Source organism: Daphnia magna, linkage group LG2 (assembly GCF_020631705.1).
Source record: "Daphnia magna isolate NIES linkage group LG2, ASM2063170v1.1, whole genome shotgun sequence".
Lineage (NCBI taxonomy): Eukaryota > Metazoa > Arthropoda > Branchiopoda > Diplostraca > Daphniidae > Daphnia > Daphnia magna.
The window spans coordinates 219,176-237,182 of NC_059183.1; the positions used below are offsets into that span (position 1 = coordinate 219,176).

At 40.7% G+C, this 18,007-nt stretch overlaps 3 protein-coding genes and 1 long non-coding RNA gene across 4 annotated transcripts; 1 reads left to right on the forward strand and 3 right to left on the reverse strand.

The window, feature by feature from the left end:
- Positions 1 to 334: 334 nt before the first annotated feature.
- Positions 335 to 758, reverse strand: LOC116915535 (boophilin-H2). Its single transcript, XM_032920695.2, has 2 exons — positions 701 to 758; positions 335 to 615 (listed from the first exon to the last, which is right to left on the reverse strand). Exons 1-2 carry the CDS (start codon positions 756 to 758, stop codon positions 335 to 337), a joined length of 339 nt encoding a protein of 112 aa, XP_032776586.2.
- Positions 759 to 2,833: 2,075 nt separating this feature from the next.
- On the forward strand, positions 2,834 to 5,904 carry LOC116915582. Its single transcript, XR_006643270.1, has 2 exons — positions 2,834 to 3,955; positions 4,929 to 5,904. It is a non-coding gene; the product is annotated as an uncharacterized LOC116915582 (long non-coding RNA).
- On the reverse strand, positions 5,783 to 7,773 carry LOC116915412 (cilia- and flagella-associated protein 157). Its single transcript, XM_045169376.1, has 8 exons — positions 7,541 to 7,773; positions 7,299 to 7,467; positions 7,126 to 7,228; positions 6,901 to 7,054; positions 6,716 to 6,839; positions 6,513 to 6,656; positions 6,160 to 6,441; positions 5,783 to 6,090 (listed from the first exon to the last, which is right to left on the reverse strand). Exons 1-8 carry the CDS (start codon positions 7,771 to 7,773, stop codon positions 6,019 to 6,021), a joined length of 1,281 nt encoding a protein of 426 aa, XP_045025311.1. The 3' UTR covers positions 5,783 to 6,018.
- A 104-nt stretch (positions 7,774 to 7,877) lies between these two features.
- LOC116915335 (ral GTPase-activating protein subunit alpha-1) lies at positions 7,878 to 17,771 on the reverse strand. The gene is made up of 34 exons (XM_045169377.1): positions 17,502 to 17,771; positions 17,144 to 17,374; positions 16,976 to 17,086; positions 16,745 to 16,916; positions 16,558 to 16,682; positions 16,361 to 16,476; positions 16,155 to 16,299; positions 15,808 to 16,054; positions 15,563 to 15,731; positions 15,404 to 15,499; positions 15,171 to 15,331; positions 14,871 to 15,105; positions 14,255 to 14,774; positions 13,878 to 14,027; positions 13,680 to 13,814; positions 13,426 to 13,609; positions 13,378 to 13,390; positions 13,239 to 13,337; positions 13,010 to 13,165; positions 12,817 to 12,948; positions 12,627 to 12,752; positions 12,387 to 12,554; positions 11,670 to 11,780; positions 11,156 to 11,593; positions 10,829 to 11,083; positions 10,293 to 10,765; positions 10,039 to 10,213; positions 9,841 to 9,969; positions 9,629 to 9,784; positions 9,397 to 9,555; positions 9,207 to 9,334; positions 8,981 to 9,117; positions 8,757 to 8,909; positions 7,878 to 8,677 (listed from the first exon to the last, which is right to left on the reverse strand). The coding sequence occupies exons 2-34, from the start codon at positions 17,247 to 17,249 to the stop codon at positions 8,550 to 8,552; spliced, it is 5,808 nt and encodes a 1,935-aa protein (XP_045025312.1). The 5' UTR covers positions 17,250 to 17,374; positions 17,502 to 17,771; the 3' UTR covers positions 7,878 to 8,549.
- Between the last annotated feature and the right edge of the window lie 236 nt (positions 17,772 to 18,007).

Below are 18,007 nucleotides of genomic sequence, written 5' to 3' on the forward strand. Positions count from 1 at the left end.
AAAGAAATTGTTTAGATTATGCAGCATGTATACAGGATACATATTCATGGGAATTATTTTCATTTCCTGATCATTTCCAATGTTATTTCTCGTTGTTGAATAATGGGATGCGGCTGAATAATTCGCGAACAAATTTGAATAGTTTTTAAAAACAAAACTCCGTGTATGTATTCTAGTCAAAATATTGAGCTAAGCAGATTACAGTGAGGGAAACAGACGGATTGCTATGATGTCAACAAATATGAGTTGGCAATAAGCCATCGTTAAAATTAATTGAAATTAAATTCCTCGCAACAGGTAACAATTACGTGCACATAGATTAAGACATGAGCGATTATTTTCCCCGAAGAAACTCATCGCTTTCAGCGCTCTCAGCGCTCTCAAAGCTGTTCATACGGTCATGAACGTTCTCGCAACGAACTTCGCAAGCAAATTCACTTTCGAAGACGTTCTCAGAGCCCCCGCAACCGGAATACACAAAGTCCTCGCAGTCGCCATCGACAGCGTCAAAGTACCATCTGACGGAGAAATTGTTGCAATTCTGGGTCGGGTCCGCAATGGGTGACAGGAGGCAGACGGGGTCCAACTGGAGGGCTCGCGCTTGCGGTGCTGACTCTGTTGAAAATAAGAGTTTTCATTCGTTGAAAGGTCCTTAAAAATCAGTTATAATTAGAATTCTATTTTTTGTAAAAGAACTTACGAGGAGCAGCCATGGCCAGGCCGACGAGGCAAAGCATAACGATGCAGATCTTGGACATTTTTTTCTTGTGGAATTGAACGAGTATAGGCAGAGCAAAGTGGTTGTATCGTTGCAATTTCTGCGTTTCGACTGAAGAAGAAGAGCCGATCGGTCGGTCTTTATAGGTCCGCTGACACGCTGGTTACACCTATTTCATTAACTGCCAAATTCCAGATGACCTCGCAAAGTCATCCTTGGGAAACGACAAAAACCAAAAAAAATCGGACTTGCTTATATTTGAAAAAACAAAACAAAAAACAAGCAAAAAAACAAAAAAAAAACTCGTCTACAAGGAAAAAAAAGAAGCATACGTTTCGATCGAATGAAAAGATGCGTATCAAGGAAAAAAACTGGTTTGCCGCATCACTGAAGTTTTCAACATCTCCGAACATCTCCTATTCACGAGAAAACAGTTAGCGCGTAGCTTCTTTCTATAGCCCCGGGAAAGCATTTCCTAAATGGAAAACCAGAGAAAAATCATCTCGTAGGTTGCGGAATTATTTTAACTTATCGCGTAGCCCTACAGGCTATTTCACTATACAATCGGAATTAAAGGAGAACATCAGCACCGTATTTATTAAAAGTTAACTTTCAACAGTTCCGAAAATGACGTTATGTAACTCAGCACAAAACCTAAAGTTGTTTTTCCTGTTTTCGGCATAGACTACACAAATTTTCTTATTGCCAGTTTGAAAAAGAATCGCTGGAATCGAGAGCGTAAAGAACGATTCGTTAGTTTGAAAGCTATATAGAATTTAAGTTTTATGCAAAATGGTTGATGTATAAATCAGAGTAGACTAGTCTACTACATACTACGACGCAGTAAGATGAAAAGGGGCATTTTCCTTATCGAGCGAATATGTAGGTTTCCAAAATGCGTCTTCAAAAGCCTCGCAGCTTTATCGTAGAACAGGTTCTTGGTGCCTAAATTCCCGAATCATATTCCCATTATCGCCTGAGGAATTCAGCGGAAAATCAAACCCTTTTACATATTGCAATATTCAATTTCATGCCTACACTTTGAACTAAAAGGAAATTATTTTTGTCCTTTCAAGGCACAGTTGTTGCGTTTTATCCTTGGATAAAATTCGTTTTTTAGTGTGTAGCTATTATTTCAATTAAAACTGTTGCCGACATTGCTCCTATTAATGCAACGGTTGATTTCCTAAGTTCAGATATTGCAGTCACAATTTCAAGGTAAAATGATTGACATTCATTTAATTACCTTCGTTTTTATTTGAGACCTCGATTCATTTGCCGTAATTTCCTATATTCAATTAGTGTTGTATAATCTGCAAAATGGAATTTGCCAAGAATTGAAACCGTAGAGCAAAAATGGAATTCGATATAAAACATTTTTTAAGGAGCCGCTTGATTTGTTCGGAATTGCAGACTAAAAACTTGTTTCTCGGCCGTTTTCGTGCTGAAAAAAAAGGGCATTGAAAGAAACGAAAACTTGGCGAAGAAGGAAAACGCCCCACCAGACTCGGGGTCAATATCCTGCAAAGACCTAGCAGCTACAAAATATCGATGCACGACTCATCGTACTACGTACAATGATTAATGATGATAGATAGCCAATCAAAACACAAGCAATTCAAACAACAGTACAAAGACTTTAAATAATTTTGACTTTAAATTTAATTGCGATTAAAATATTACGCTGTTCAGACATCATTGGAAAAGGAGGACGGGACCAGTTCCTCACCTGTCCCTTACGACGCGCATGGGTCAAATGTTTGTCAAGGTCTGTTGTTCTCATCTTTGATCTTATGAAACCACACCCTGCTTATTTGACTGTACCTAATAGATATAACTTGTTATTCATTTATGTCTCTCGGCACCTTTAAAGGCGATTTGAAGTGCAACGAAGTGTCGCGTTCATTTATTAAGGCTCTGTGAATTTCAGCATTTAGCTAGCCTATATGTACATAGACACACGTAGTGCCGTGTGCTTCATCAAAACAAATAAATGTGAAAAATAATCTTTATTTCAGCACACTGATGGAAAATGAAAGTTATACTTCATGTATATATGTCAAAACATCATCAATCTAAAACGAGTCAATACAGAGACATGAAAAAGAAGGCAGTTTGATTTTGTTACAAAACATAAAAGAAACAAAAAAACAGCACCGTCGTTCGTTCAACGCTGACATGCTTGACTGCATTCGCTGTAAGAGCGAAAATTGTTGCCGTTGTCACCGCAGCCGCTGTAGATGAAAGACTGGCAGGATCTGCTCGATGGTTCGTAGTAGAAGCGCTCGAAAAACCCTCGACATAATCCTTTTTGCATTGGCTGATAACAGCCCCAGGCAGCAGCGCGACTCACTCGGTTCTCTGCGAGAAACGGAAACCAATCGTTAAAACCATAAAATAAATTGCGTCCATTCAGTGATTCCGGTTCAGAAATTCCGGTGTACAAATAATGGATACAGGAAATGGGAATGCACTTACGTGGAGCGGCAGAAACGAAGAAGGTGAGACACGTGCAGGTAATGACGACGACAAGAAATAACCTGCTGCTGGTCATTGTGTTGTTGTTTTTTGGAATTCGCTGTGCGTTTGAACGCTGTTGTTCCTGTGTGATTGTTCAGTAATCGACTGGTGGGGAAGTGATTCGAATGCCGGTGGTTTATAAAGGCAACTTGACGCCCGATGTTTCGTTGACCCGCGTGTTTGCTAAATTTTATTATTCACTTTCCCACAAACTTGGCAAGTGGAGAAAAGAAGAAAGTGACGGGAACAACTCAAATGATCAAACAAAAACTTGTACAGCAGTGGTTCGATAAACTGTTGGCCAACACACAAAAAAAGCGGCACACGATCAAGTTTGTATCACGCTACAGGAAAGCCAAATTGGGAATTCCAATCTCCTGCAACTATACAAATTCGCTAGAAAGACATTGGACGTCGAATTTGTGCTGTCTGATTGTTTTAGTATACAGTCAACATTCAAATAGTTCATCAGCAATATTACTCTTGCGAATCATAATTGTCTGTGTGTGTGTGGCATTTCTTGAAGTATAAAATGGTACGTGGTTTAGGTATGGAAAACGTGACGTACCGTACGTCCATGAACATTATCTATCGACTGGTGAGGTTATTCGCCCCACCGTTGATCCAGATCTCAATTTGGAAGAGAAAATTTCTCTTTTTCTTTGAACAAACTTGTGACGTCAGCTCGATTCCCGCACCGTAAGCAACCAACATGGGGTAAACCTGAGTTTTAGGCTGTTAAAATCCCCATGTGTTGGCAATCTTTGGCTTATTTGTTAAGAAAAGTGTATAATATATTCAAACATTTCATTTCGCGTTAGAAAGCTGGTCACGTGTTTTCAACAGCACGGGACCTTTCCGGATCGATACACATTAAGTTTCAGTGGAATGAGCTTACACAAAAAAGACCTAAAATAACAACTCCAGTTATGGAACTTCAAATCGAGTTCAAACCTGTGGGATTTTTCAAGGACGCTTAATTTGAATCAAAGTTATTATTATACATATCGGTGGCGAAGATGATTACGATGCCTTGTAGCAAAACTATGTGGCGACAAACCATTAGAATTTCCCAAGGTTGAACAACAGGTTTGTGGACTCCGACCACACCTTTCGTTTAGTTTTTTTTTTCTCATCACTTCTCTTGAAATTGATGCGATGCGCATTTTCTGGTGTTTCTCTTGCATGTGGTGCTTTTTCAGCATTTATTTCAATGCCATCCACATTTGGATGACACGTGCTATGAAACTTAAAACTTGTCCAGTTTTTGTATTTGCCCCGCGACATCTCTTGCTTAATACGGTTGGGATTCATTTGCTATACCGTGAAATGGCACAACAATGAAAATCATCCGCCATCCAAGAATACTACATTACTAGAATGCTCCAATTATGGCCCTTGACACGTCTATTATGTTGTAGGATTCGACGAAGATGACAATGGCATCCATGCATATACGAGTGCAATTAAGATAAACAGTTATGTCATCATGCGGTCCTGTTTTTTATGTCGCGCACCTAAACAAAACATTCCAACGACGGTAGCTACTTTTTTTTTTCAAATAAAAATGTCATACTTGAAATGAAATAGGTATATATAACAATCAGTGAAATTGAAGCATCTAAACTTAGGATCCAAGATGGAGGAACACTCATAAGAAATTGATGCTTTTGATCATTTGTATTTACAGGATTTTGGACGATAGTAGATGCTGGGTGGGAGGAAGAGCTATTAAAAAGATTTTTCTCTTTAGAAAACAATAGTTCTGCAAGGCGCTAGCGACTTTCTTTCCGCGGCAACCTGGGACCGAACTGGATGGCTCACGAACGACATTAGAACTTTCAATTGTGATCGATGCTGCTATAGTGCAGTGGCGATAAGAGCGACAGTTTTGTAGTTGTTCCAACACAATTTTGAACCCCAACAATGATCAACTAAAGTAATCCAAACTAAATAGTAACAACCAACTAAAGCAACAATTCAATAAAGGTGTGGCTGAACATACGCAGATTCTTCGCAAAGCCATGATCACGAACAAAACATGCAAGTAAGCGTGGCATCCTGTAACCCCTTTAAAGGTATAACAGTTGAAATTCACAGCATTAAAAAAAAAAACCTGACCGTGAAGTTTGCGTAAATTGGGACGAGCATTAAGCGTGCTGCCACCAGCTTTCATATGTAGGCTAATCGAAGCAGCTTCCTGACTTATTCTAAAATGGCATTTTGACCTTTTGCTAAGCAAAGCAGCTTTTCAACTGTCTACTCCGAAACTAGCGGCTAATATGTAATAACATTTTTTAGCTTAATTCATAACTTACTGTTGTAACGCGTAAATCTCGAATATTATTCGGAATCGATTTTCGTGACCCTCGTTTAATTTTTAAACCGTAATCATTCGTAGTTTGTTATATTTAGATTTCAGCAAAAGGCAAAACATGTTGCCCGACATTAAGCTTGACCTTTTAAGCCCGATTTTTCCTACAAAAAGTTGGTCTAGTCGTGCGACGTAATATCTGTTCGATTTGCGAAATCAATAACTATTGCTTCTGTTTTTTATTGCACCATTTATTCAACATCAATTTAGGAATAGGATACAAATGTTAGGCAATCCTGTTGTCATCATTTATGTCGGCCGAATAGAATATTCCCACGACGGTAAAAAACATTAAAAAAAAATTGAAATTACAATTGATACGGAAAGCAATCTGAACGCAATTATGATAATGGTATAGGCTATGCAAAACTAAACCGTCGCAAATACCGATTTCTAAACCAATCAATTAAGAACCGAAATCCTCGTTAATAAAGTCGATCACTTGGGCCATTGCTGCTGTTAATTCATCTTTGTCAGCCTGTATTACATTCAACATAAAAAAGGGATTAATATTATATGAGAAATAGTCGCAAATTCAATTGATTACCTCCAAAACCGCGGCCATAATTCGTTTTGCCGATTGGATGCCTTGCGAAAGAATTTCACATTTCTTCTTGTTCTTGGAGAGCCAATCTCGAGTCTTTTCACTGGCGTGGCTCAACTCTGTAATCGTTTCCTTCTGTCTGAAACGTTCTTCTTCCAGTTGGCTTAGTCGTTTCTGTAAATCTTCGTTCTGGGCGCAAAGTTCGTTCACCTTTTTCTCCAATTCTTCACATTCTACGATTTTCCTTTGTGCCAGTCCTTCAATGTTCATCTGCGTCTTTCGTTTCTGCAGAACAAAACAACTACATATTTGATTGCATTCAAGATACCGGTACTATGACCATTCAATAATTTTACACTTTTCTCAGCTGCCAACTGTTTGGTTGCCTCTTCGTGTTTGCCTTCTGTTCGGCTAAGCAACGCTTTCAGCCCTTGATTTTGGTACCTAGCCGTTGCCAGTTGGGATTCGACCGTCACTAATTTGCTTCCTAAAACAGCCACCTGTCAGAATCGGTTGGTGTCGATTTATCGCTAACCGTCTCAATAACAGACTCGTATACTTGACGCAATAGCATAGTGTTCTCTTCCAATGCTCTACGCGATGTTTCCGTTAGTTTGGTCATGGCTTTCTTCTCCATGTCTTTGGCAATTTCTTTGATGGCATTCGCATGTTCCTCCTTCATCCTGCGTTCAGAAATAACTGGTCAACTATCGAACAATGCAAATGTCGCGAGCATCATCAAACGTTTCGATCCGCAACACTGTCCGCCGTTCCATACGCTCCAGGTGAACGGGTAACTCTTCATCTTTCTTTTTTAGGTTGTCGTGTGCCTCTTTGATTTGATTTTCAAAGAGATCTTTTTGGATTCGAAATTCTTCTAGAGACGTCAATTTTCCCTCTGTCGAAAGAATAAAACGATAAATGGGTGCCCTTTTGATCGAAACAAGGAACATAGTTGATTCGACTTACGCAATAATTTGATTTCACTAGTCAGTCTCTGTTCCATGTTGCCGTACGTTCGATTGGAAACTTCCAGTTGACGTTCATAATCTTCGCTTTCTTTCTCACGAGCCTTTCCAAAATGAAACTCGTTATTAAAACTTACGACATGAGGAAAGTTACATTCAGATATCAAGTAACACCATTTGTAATCCTTTAAGTCTCTCCTTCAGTTCGGAACATTGGTCGTCTCGAGCTTGCAATTTACGATGCAAATATTGGATTATGTCCTCATTGTCCGAACGCAGCTTATCGAGAACATCTGTGGCCGCTACAGTTTCCCTTTCAAACTTTTGACGTTCCTCCAGAGCTCTGCCTCCATTACATAAATGATTTCAAAAGTGAATCGCGTTGAACAAATGAAACGTTTAAAAAATGAAGTCACCTCGCTAATTTCTCCTCGAGATCCCGGATTCGAATGTTGAACCACTCCCGATCCACTTCGCTGAGGTGATTCGAAGGTACGTCACTCTTTGCGGTGTCGTCTACTGGGTTCTTCTCGTGACCTGAACTGCTACCTTTGGTGTTGCCTCTGGCGCCGGGAAATTTCGGCTGGGCAGTTCTCGATGAACGCGTTGAGGCTGCTGAATGATCATTTCGTTTAGAAACGCTCGGCATGACACACACTTTCAAAATGGTACGCCAACAGAGCACGGCAATTCGACTACAACGAATAAAACCATGAAAAACTATGACCAACGGTGGCAGCTCAATTCTCCAAATAACGATCAAACAAATGTTCCCATGGCGATAAAGTCACGGGTTTGTTGTTTATTAAAGGTAAACAATAAGAGAAACAACACATAGTAATGGTTTTTTCTTTATATAAATATGGGCACAAAACACCAAAAAAAAAAAAAAAAAAAACAAGTGAGCGGTGGAAGAAAGAGAATCGAAAAGTGGTAGAGAGAAGGCGGATCAAAGTAGCTGAGACGAAAGTACTGCTGTATAAAGAAATGCGCGTGCACGTAACGGACACGGTGATAACAATAAGGGAAGAACGAGAGGTAGCTGGATTGATTACTTAACACTACGAGACATTCCACGCCTTTAACAAAACTAAGAACAAAAAAAAAGGTACAAAACAAAATCAAACGAAGCAAGTGTCACGAATATTGACAAGTGTCCTTTTCCTTTGAGCTTGTGATCTGCGATGAATATACTTGTCGTGTGAAGCGAGCTCGCGATACACTTGATTGCACGTCCATTTTTTTTTTTATTCAGTGTCCTTAAATCTTACCGCTATTTCTTAAGTTATGAAAGACGTGAACTGGGGAACGTTGAAGCTTTTGAAAAATTGCATAATATACTGTATGTAAAGTACAATCTAGTTCGTCGAAATGTGTGTGGAATGTCGAATCACCGTCAATCAAGACACTTTTGTTTTCGTTTCTTCAACAGTCTGGGTTACCGAAACCTGATATCTTACGTGATGTGTGTTTGAACGACAGTCGTTTATTCGCTTTGGGTGAAGCATAGTGCGGTTCCTCGATGTCGACAGACAAACCAGCGCCTTCAAATCCTTTAAAAATAATTTCTTGAAAAGTTACTAAATAGTTAAACAAATGGCAACATCTTCAATGAAAACCAAGTCAACAAACCTCTTTGTTTATTTTCTTGGCCAGCATTTTGACGGAAGAGGGATGTCGCAAATCCATACGAAGTATCAGACGAGAAAGTAACATGGCCTCCCGAACTTGACGGAGGTCCTGAAGGAGGATTCGCCGGCAATTCCATGTTATTGTAAAATGAGCCTTCTCAGAAATATAAGAAACAATGTCATCCAAAACGTTTCCTTCAGCGTTTAAAAAATATTTTCATGTACCTGACAAGTTACCAGACGATCCAGTTGTAGGCATAGGTATACCTGGGCAGCAAAGTTGTACACAAAAATCTTCGAACGTCGTTGGTTCTTGAAGGTTTTGTGTGATCGTTTCCAACGCCTTGTATCTTTCTTCGTAACTAAACGTAAATATAAGAAATTTGACGTTAAAAACCAAAAAAAGAAAACCTTTCTTGAAACTTGAAGTTAAAGATGGAAAATAATTTACAAAGTATGGAAGTATGGGATGGTGGATCGCGTAGCTCTAGATGCGTTTAGAGCCGTGGCACGAACCAGCCCGGGAAGCACACGTTTGTCTATTATGCACTCGTTGAAGAGAGGACCCACGAACGGGACCTGAAGATTAAATAAATCACATAAATTCATTGTTGACTTTGCATGCGATTTTTGTTACTGACGTCTGGTTTGCGTGTAATCTGAATGCGGAATAGTTGATTCGGCAGTGGATAGATGGTGATGAGAACATCGCAAAACTCTGTTGGTATAATGCCTCGGCGGTAATCCCGGGAATGTTCCGACCAAACAATATGAACTTCGTCGTTACCCAAGTGGCGCGTCTATACAACCAGAGAGAAACGGAGACTTGGGATCAACGGCTTCACCCAAGTTCTCGTAAACACAACCGCTTACTTTTTGAAGGAGGGCATCTTGATTGTGCGAAGGCATTCTAGTCGATACGTGAAAAATCACTTCCGTGAACGAAGTGGCAAAGTACGGCGCTGTTTCACCGGTGGAACGGTTCCGCTGCAAACCGCCAAGAAAGCCAGTATGCGTTTCCAATTCAACCTAAACCACAATCGAAAGGTCATTCACCTTTTTTGTGTGTTTGCCAAAGGACTAACCTCCCACGCCAGACCAGCAACAAAGTCTTCGAACGCCTGGCTCCCACCAGAATTTGTAAGAATTGAGTTTTTGTCCTCCTGGCCGGCACCTACATAGATGACGGCGATCTTGTGCGTTTCTCTGCATTTCTATAGAAAGCCACAATGTCTATTCTCTTTCATTCAATTGGTACTTGGTAATTACAAACGAGATTGTACCTGGCTATCGAGATTTTTTAACTCGCGAAGAAGTTTATCACATTTCTTTAATAGTTGGACTTGTCCTCTTTTATCCCACGATGTTAAACCAAGCTGGGAAAAGAGCATCCGACTGAACTGGAAAGGGGATTGCGGATCTTCCGGTATAGGCTCCTCAACCGGACGTCCTCTCATCCTAAAACAGAAAACGAACACCCGCAAGGCTCAATAAATTTCATTGTCATCATATTTTGCCGAAAGCCATGTTTTCCTACCACTGTTCGTTTGAATGCTTTTGATAAAAATCAAGCTCAATGTGTTTCTGATGGAGCAGTGCATTTAGCGCTTCCTCCTCTTGCTCGGGCAACATGGTCGGTGGAGGAGGAGGAGGCGTAGTCAACGTGTCTGCTTGCCTTCCGGCGGGAATACATTCAGGACTTGTGTGTCCAATGAACAGCAAAAGGTCTTCAAGGTTATCCATATCTTCCGCCGTGTCCTCCCACTTGGGCATGGAATTAGGAGGTCGATGCCGCACTGAAAGCCGCGGAGGAGAAGGCTGGATGATGGCTCCATCTCCTCCAATGAATGAAGATATCATCAACTCTTCGCGCTGGTAAGGGCGCGCGGTAAAAAATGGCGGTAGGGGCGGTCTGGTTGAACGTGTCAGAGTTGAATCATCCTTGAGTGAATACAATATCGACGAATCCCAGCAGAATTTGCCACCAAGGTTTCTCAAAATGATTCGCACCTAGACGAAAGGGATCGAACTTGGTAAAATTTTGCGAGGAAAATGTGTGGGTAAATAATTTACCTGAGAATGGGCCGTTCGAAGACCGGACATTGCGCTCCCACGGGTGGCTTCTAACGTGGGCAGTTCCACCAACGACATCAACGTATCCTTGTTTAACATGAAGAACTGGACAGACGGAGAATGAAAGAGTTCCGCTGAGAGTTCATCGCCTTGGAAGTGTGGCAAGTCGTCATGCTCGCAGACCATGGAACTCAATCGGGCAGCACCGATTCCCATTGGGAAATGTCCGATGTGATTGATCAAATGGTCCATCACCTGGCAGTCCAACCGTTAAAGAAATTCAATTCATTTATCTAGCACTTGTTTTCCACACGAAATTTGACCAACCATTCGAGCAGCTAATCGAACTGCACGAATATTTGCTTCGTTCTCTCCGGGAGAAGGGATTGTCTTGGCATTGGTTGACCTAAAGTTGTACCCGTCCTTGGTCGGACTAGAGAGCGGAGACTGAGACGGGCTAAGCGTAGACAGATGCTCCCCTACATTATCAATGCTTGGATCAGCATCACCAATGTCCAGCGGGCGATTTTCCACTACATGCCCTCCACCACCAACATTGCTTCCCGTGGCTACTGATTTCAAGACGCGAAAAACCGTTTCCAACAGAGACGGGGATTTCGGCTGGACAAGCGGTTTCAACAAGGATTCCGCTGGAACTCGCATGCACCACTCTCCCAGGCATATGGACAAGGACAACAACAATCGCTTTGTCTGGTCGTTACAGCCTTGATTCGCCGTTAGTGCAGACAACGTTTGAGACAAATCCTAACCGAACAAAACAAGTTAAAAATGAAATTAGTTCATTTCAAAACGGAACAATTTAGATGTAACGTCTTTTTACTTCAATAATAGCACGAGGAACATCCGGATACTGCTCGAGAAGATAATCCGCATGGTCACAGAGAAGAAGAAGCATATCACACGCCACTTGTCCTATAAGCCGGTTCTTAAACTATAGAAACAGAAAGATTATCAATTAAACTTGTACGGGATATTTTGTTTTGTTTAGTTGCAGGATCTTGACGAAATTGGCCAATGCGGCAGTCGCATAAATGCCGTGTTTGGGAAAGGTTAATAGCAGCTTACTAATGTTAGCTGTTATTATGTGAATCAAGTTACGTGACACAAGCAGACTACAGAACTAACTCAAAATCACAGTAACTAAGAAAAAATGACTCGATATATGCCAAATTAATTGGGTGTTTGTTCTCAAAATGAAAACAAAAAACCCCAAAAATTTGGTTTGAGGATTAGATGCTTATATGAAAATAATGAACAAACCTCCGAATTTGAGGAGGACTTTGGTTGGGTAGTGGGTATGCACTGCTGCGCATATACGGCGACGGACAAATACACACACATAGGTGGGCAAGGATACGAAACAAAACAAAATTCATCAATCAAAGCCACAAGGAGACAAACACAATGAGTCAAGCATTAATCTGCGTAGCAAAAAGCAAGCCAAATTGAGAAATAAAATGAGTAAGGTGCAAATAAGGCACCTGATCGTGAGACTAGAAATATCAGAAACAAAAAAGGTGCCAATGATTTTCATTACCTTGAGCACAGCTAAAAGGACGGCAATAGCTTCCTTAACTTTAGCGTGCTTTGTGCCATGAGCCAATTGGCAGTAAATATACACAGCCAAACTGGATATGGCGACGCAGCGGCCGACGCTTGTGGCTTCGCGTTTAGCCGATTTCAGTACCAAAGCCACGACATGTTCCTGTTATCGGGAACATACATTTACAATATAAATAAATAAAGCTGGATTGTTGGGCACTAAATCATTCTATACTTTGATATCGTTACAGTTGACAAGGTTGTACTCGTTGGGAATCGGTTGAAGCACCGGTGAATCGGGAAGAGTCTCTGGGAAGAAGAGCAACGAGCCAACTAACGAAATAGCCTCAACGCGCGAGCTCTGGATCAAGAAATCTCTCACTGTTAGTTGATAGACAGCATTAAAAAATTAATGTAACATTTACCCCCTTAAGGTCGTTGTTAGAAATGATGGTGTTTGCGGCATGAAGAAAATCCAACATTAGCAACGAATAACCGGGTAATTGAAGTGAAAAGAATCGCGCCCCACAGAATTTGAGAACTGTATTGATGGCATCCTGCAAACAGAAATTTCACGCCATGAATAACTAAAAATTAAAACCGGTAGAAACAGTTTACCTGATCTTGTCCAACGAGTGCATGGTGGATAGCCCGATAGAAGAGCAACAGTTGATTCCGTGGAAGAGGAATATCATGAATCCGGACTACTATTGTGCAAAGTAGACGTAGTGCTAATGTCTTGCCTTTATGATAGGAGGACGGTAATGCCAGCGCCTGTAGTTTATTCAGAAAAAAAAAAGGTAAAATTTAACCGAGGTATTAACTTATGGCACGTTATGAGACGCACCTTTTGACACCATGGCACAAGAATTAAGACGGGTGGAACGAAAGTGGGAAGAGGCGGCGTAGACACATTGTCCAGGCTGACACCTTGATTTTGGCGAATCTAGAACAAGAATCCATGTTTGAAATACGACGTTACGCACCTCAAAAATCAAGCTAGGATTTACAAGTGATTACCTTAATTAGGATACAACCCCAATTCAACCAAATAATCAAATATAGCAGCGTGGATATGAGGGTTGCGGACTTCATTTGGATCGCCCAAAGCCCCAAGCATCCGACGCCACATAACCACAGCCACATCTGGAAGCCAGCCTTTAGCCTTTCCGCCGAACATAACCGAACGAGTGTGTGAGGCGTCCCCATCAACGCCGTCTAATCGTACAAGAAGCAATGAAAACTAAATAAATTACTCATGCTTTTACAGACGGTTTAATGAACTTGCCAAATCCTTGATCCAAACCCATGACATCAATTTGCATTGGCGAATCTTTGAAAGAATTCGTTTCGACGCCACTGGAAGGTGAAGGTGAACGCGACTCAGTTTCAGAATCTGAATACCGGGCACTTTCATCGAATCCTATAAAATAACGGCCAATGAAATTCATTGAACTAAATTCGGTTCATAAGGATTGTTTTTCACCTTTTAAATGCTTAATTGAATTCATCGAGCGAGAACGCTTACGAAGAAACTGTTTTCGAGGCTGGAGAGGACGCCGCAAAAGTTGTGCCGTTGAGAGAGATTCTGACGTCAGCATGCGCGTGATTTTATTTTCCACGGATGAAGGCAAGGCTGAAAATTGAAAATCAGAAAAATAAGGAAACAGTTGTCTGAAGAATAATGACAATTTGTCGGTTGCTCTCGGCCCAAAATGTTTTACATCTTGAGAACAATTCGGAAGCTTCAACACCATGTTCTAGGTGACTGTCTGTCACGGGTAGGTAATGGCTTGGCACTACACCGTTCATCGACAAGCACCAATGCGTATTAATATTTTGAATGAAGGGATGATGGCTTACATGGAACTGTGATGTGATCGTAGCGTTTGCAACGGTTTCGTGTTCCACCAACACGATGTTTGCGCGCGAAATTGCCCTCGCTGCGACTTCGCTCGACTTTAGCAGTGCGAGGAATATTCCACATGTCTGCAGTTTTTAACGAGGTGTCGCCCGAGCTGCTATGGCGCGTACGCTGCTGATTAGCAAAGTGGCCGGGAGTCATGATGGAACTTCGTGACCTAACGGATCCACTTGCCGATCGTGTCTCTTCTTGTGCTGCATTGGCATTACCAGAATGATGCCCAGTTGCATCGACGTTTGTCGTGGGTGGCGAAGACACTGGAGTTGTTGCTGGAGTATTCACTTGACCGCTCCGGGGCACAATGTTTTGAGGAAACGGCCCTAAGCCAGAGAGTAGTTCAACACGTCCAGCTCTTCTCTTCTTGGCTTTTTGTTCGCTCAGTCGATCCAACGGAAGATCACTCAGGTCCAAATGGTACAGATTTTTTGCCAAAACTCTTGTTAGAATATCCATCGTTTTCTGAATAGTAACAAATAAATATAGTAAAATATAAATAATCGATAATTTAAAAAAAACTTTCTTTTGTTTCTTAGTTAGATTGGTCTAATTATTTACCGCCCATTCACGAATAAGTTCTTCCCAAACAGTGAGTCCTGAAAGAGTCTGGACGAACTGATCCCAGAGATCTACCGTAATAATGACATTAAGGTTGGCGCGTATCCAGGTGACAATGAGCGTCTGGAACAATGCCGGGGCTAGGCGATTGCCTAGTGTATCTTCTTTTTTGTCAGGTACTTTATTACCAAGTACTTGTGAGGTGACCTGTAGCAGTACGAGAAGCAATTGCTCCCTGGAAACGGTACGCGCATTACTTCTCTTTCAGAATAGGTAAACAAAATATTAGATTGGACTTACCAAGTTTTTTGTTCCATTGGAGAGTTCATGACCATATAGCGGTATATGTTCAAAACCCGTTTGCATATATCAACCTGCTCTTCCAGGAAAACCAAAGACCCCTGAGGTACCCAACTCATAAACACACTAGCCACTTGCGTAATGAAAATTTGCAGGACATTCTGAAATAGAAAAAACACCGATACAATTTAATGGCCGTATTAAAACAACTCGAATTTTGGCGAATTTCATACTTGCATCCCAGCATAAACATGTGTTTGTTCTCTTGAAATATTGCGTTTCGGTCCTAAATCTTCTACCGGCTCACACATGAAAGGAGGAGCATCAACCTATACCAAAAATCCTTGCGTCAAAATTATTCAATTGAGGAAAGAAAAAAAAAAAATTTAGACCTTTCTGTGGATCCAATCCCGATACAAAGATAGAATTTTTCGGATGCTGGGAGACTGTTGTAAAGGCAATAAAAATGCCTGCCGATACAGCTCCACCACAAGATTAACGTTCTCTCGAGAACCAAAGAGTACATCTTGGACAACTGTTACTTCGTTTCGGTGTTGTTCACTGATTTTGGCATAAGAAAAATTAAATTTATAATATTGTTTAGTCTGCGCCTGCAAACTAAACAAAGCAAATCTACCTCATGTATGAAGGGGCTTCTTTTTCTGAGATTTGACTGTAGAAAGAAGATTCCATAGCGGGAGAACCGAGATGCTGTGGAAGAACTGCAGTGCAAGTTGCAAAGGGGGCATCTTGATGATGAGTTGATTGAGGGACGTGGGTGAGATTTGCCAGCCATTTCAGCACGACAACCCGACAGCATATGAAAGGCTGTTTAGCGTTGCTGCTTGGGTCATTAGGACCAAGGCGCCGAAGATTCGTTATGTCTAAAAAAACAAACACACAAATAGATAAATAAAAACTTTATAAATTTTATTTAATAAAAAAAAAAAAAAAATCTGCGTAATAAGCGATATACCAACTCACCCAAATCAGGCCGATAGACGTTAGTACGTTCAGAAATTTCGGGAAATATATGTGGAAGGTAATATGTTTGAAATTTTTGAAGCAGAAATGAGAAACAACGCTGGGGGCGACCAAGATGTTTATCTCTCCATTCGATCCGCATTACCTAAAAAAAAATATATGGCTTTTCTTGACACAGTTTCCTTAAAGGAGAGATGAAGATTTACCTGGGTTATCATAAACTCCATTAACGAGTCCAAATAAAATCTGCAAGAGTCGTCTATCCCTTTTTCACCGGCCTGTGGTGGAATGAGTGGTAAGAGCTCTGTCGCAATTGCAACGCCTACGTTTTTCGTTATTTACAAAAGAAGAAAGGTTAATCAAATAAATGTGGCTATAAATTCAAGGCAGAGAAAGTACTCACTTGGTGCACTGGTGGGGTAAGAGCAAGCAGGCTGATGAGGAAATCCAGGAACTAAACAGGCAAACATTGAATGGACACCAGCATCTGCTTGATCCCCAAGGATCTGATACCACAAAATAAATAATCTACACAAAAGTCAGAAACTTGTAAAATTAATTCAGAGCCAGATAAATGATTATATCAATACTTCATTGAATCTTTCCGGAGTTTCGTATAGTTGGCTGGATGCAAAAGACGCTTGAATAAGCGAGTAAGGGCATGTTTTTGCCATCTTTTCTGCAGTAGTTCTGGAAGAAGCAATAAGATCTTTTCAAGCAAGACTAGTACTGCGTCCACCTCCTCTCTTTGTACTCTATGGCCTATTGCAAAGCTTTTATTTAGAAGAAACTGATATTTTAACCAACTGAAGGAAGCTTACTTTTTTGCTTTAGGGTTGATTCAGTTGTAGTAAAAGAATCATAAAAAATGTGAAAAACTGGACTGTAGTATGTTTCAAGCAGTGATTTTGCTTCATTCGGTTCAGCATGATCTGATTAGGGAAGATTAAATCAGTTTATGTGGCACTTCCATAGATATAAGGTTTTACCCAAAACAATTTTCAGATGCCTAAACCTTGTAGGAATGTCACGTTTCCCGTCCAAGAACTTTTGGGTAGATTTCTTGACATCTATGCTTGCCTTTTTACTGAACATCTTCTTTGGTGGAGCTCAATGTGATCCAAAATCATGAACACAAGCACCAAATATTGAAGAGGTTTCTTGCCATTAGATGACAGACGCTGATCACTTAAGGCCAGAAAAGAAGCTTATTCATTTTGCTGGATTATGAGGCACATGGACAAAAACCAAATTGTTAAAACAGTCAGACAGCTAATAGCAAACTGAAAATACATGGCAATAAATATTCATCAATAATGAGATATTAACGACAAGAAATAGCCACACCTCTCATTTCCAAGTTCATCGCGGTTTTAACGAACGCAGCAGACTATTACTACTCTTGGGACGATAACGGTAGACAATAGTCTAAGGAAGCAAATACGCAGGTTCACGTCACAGAAATTGTACTAAAAAATTGCCAGTGACTCTCTCTTAACGTAACTGTTGCAAAAAATGGGATTCGAGTTGTGATTGCTTCAATAACAATCAGATGAGTTTCGGACAATTCGGGCCTTTGGGGTAGGACCATCACATGAAAATACTGACAGACTCGGCAATGTTGCACTGAATAGTGTTCACGACTCACAAACTTTGCGGAAGCTCACCTTAGGAATTTAAAAACCTTTCCCTGAACGAGAGTAATCGGCACCAACCGCGAAAGAGGCCAAACTTATGACTTTTCCTCATGAAAGATATTTTAAACGGCTTGTTACATTGTTGTGTTATGCAAGCTATGCTACCAAAATCGTTGTAACAAAACCATTTTACTGTGTTATCAAAATGTAAGTTTA

What these genes read in the sequence shown, in the direction of transcription:
- LOC116915535 (XM_032920695.2), bottom strand. Translation starts at nt 758, where the DNA reads ATGTCCAAGATCTGCATCGTTATGCTTTGCCTCGTCGGCCTGGCCATG. An exon ending in CCTGGCCATGGCTGCTCCTC is followed by an intron (nt 616 to 700) that starts GTAAGTTCTTTT and finishes TATTTTCAACAG; the next exon opens with AGTCAGCACCGCAAGCGCGA.
- LOC116915412 (XM_045169376.1), bottom strand. Translation starts at nt 7,773, where the DNA reads ATGCCGAGCGTTTCTAAACGAAATGATCATTCAGCAGCCTCAACGCGT. An exon ending in ACACTATGCTATTGCGTCAA is followed by an intron (nt 6,657 to 6,715) that starts GTATACGAGTCT and finishes CGATTCTGACAG; the next exon opens with GTGGCTGTTTTAGGAAGCAA. An exon ending in TTATGGCCGCGGTTTTGGAG is followed by an intron (nt 6,091 to 6,159) that starts GTAATCAATTGA and finishes AATGTAATACAG; the next exon opens with GCTGACAAAGATGAATTAAC.
- LOC116915335 (XM_045169377.1), bottom strand. Translation starts at nt 17,249, where the DNA reads ATGTTCAGTAAAAAGGCAAGCATAGATGTCAAGAAATCTACCCAAAAG. An exon ending in TTCGAACGGCCCATTCTCAG is followed by an intron (nt 10,766 to 10,828) that starts GTAAATTATTTA and finishes CCTTTCGTCTAG; the next exon opens with GTGCGAATCATTTTGAGAAA. An exon ending in ATCGTCTGGTAACTTGTCAG is followed by an intron (nt 8,910 to 8,980) that starts GTACATGAAAAT and finishes ATTTCTGAGAAG; the next exon opens with GCTCATTTTACAATAACATG.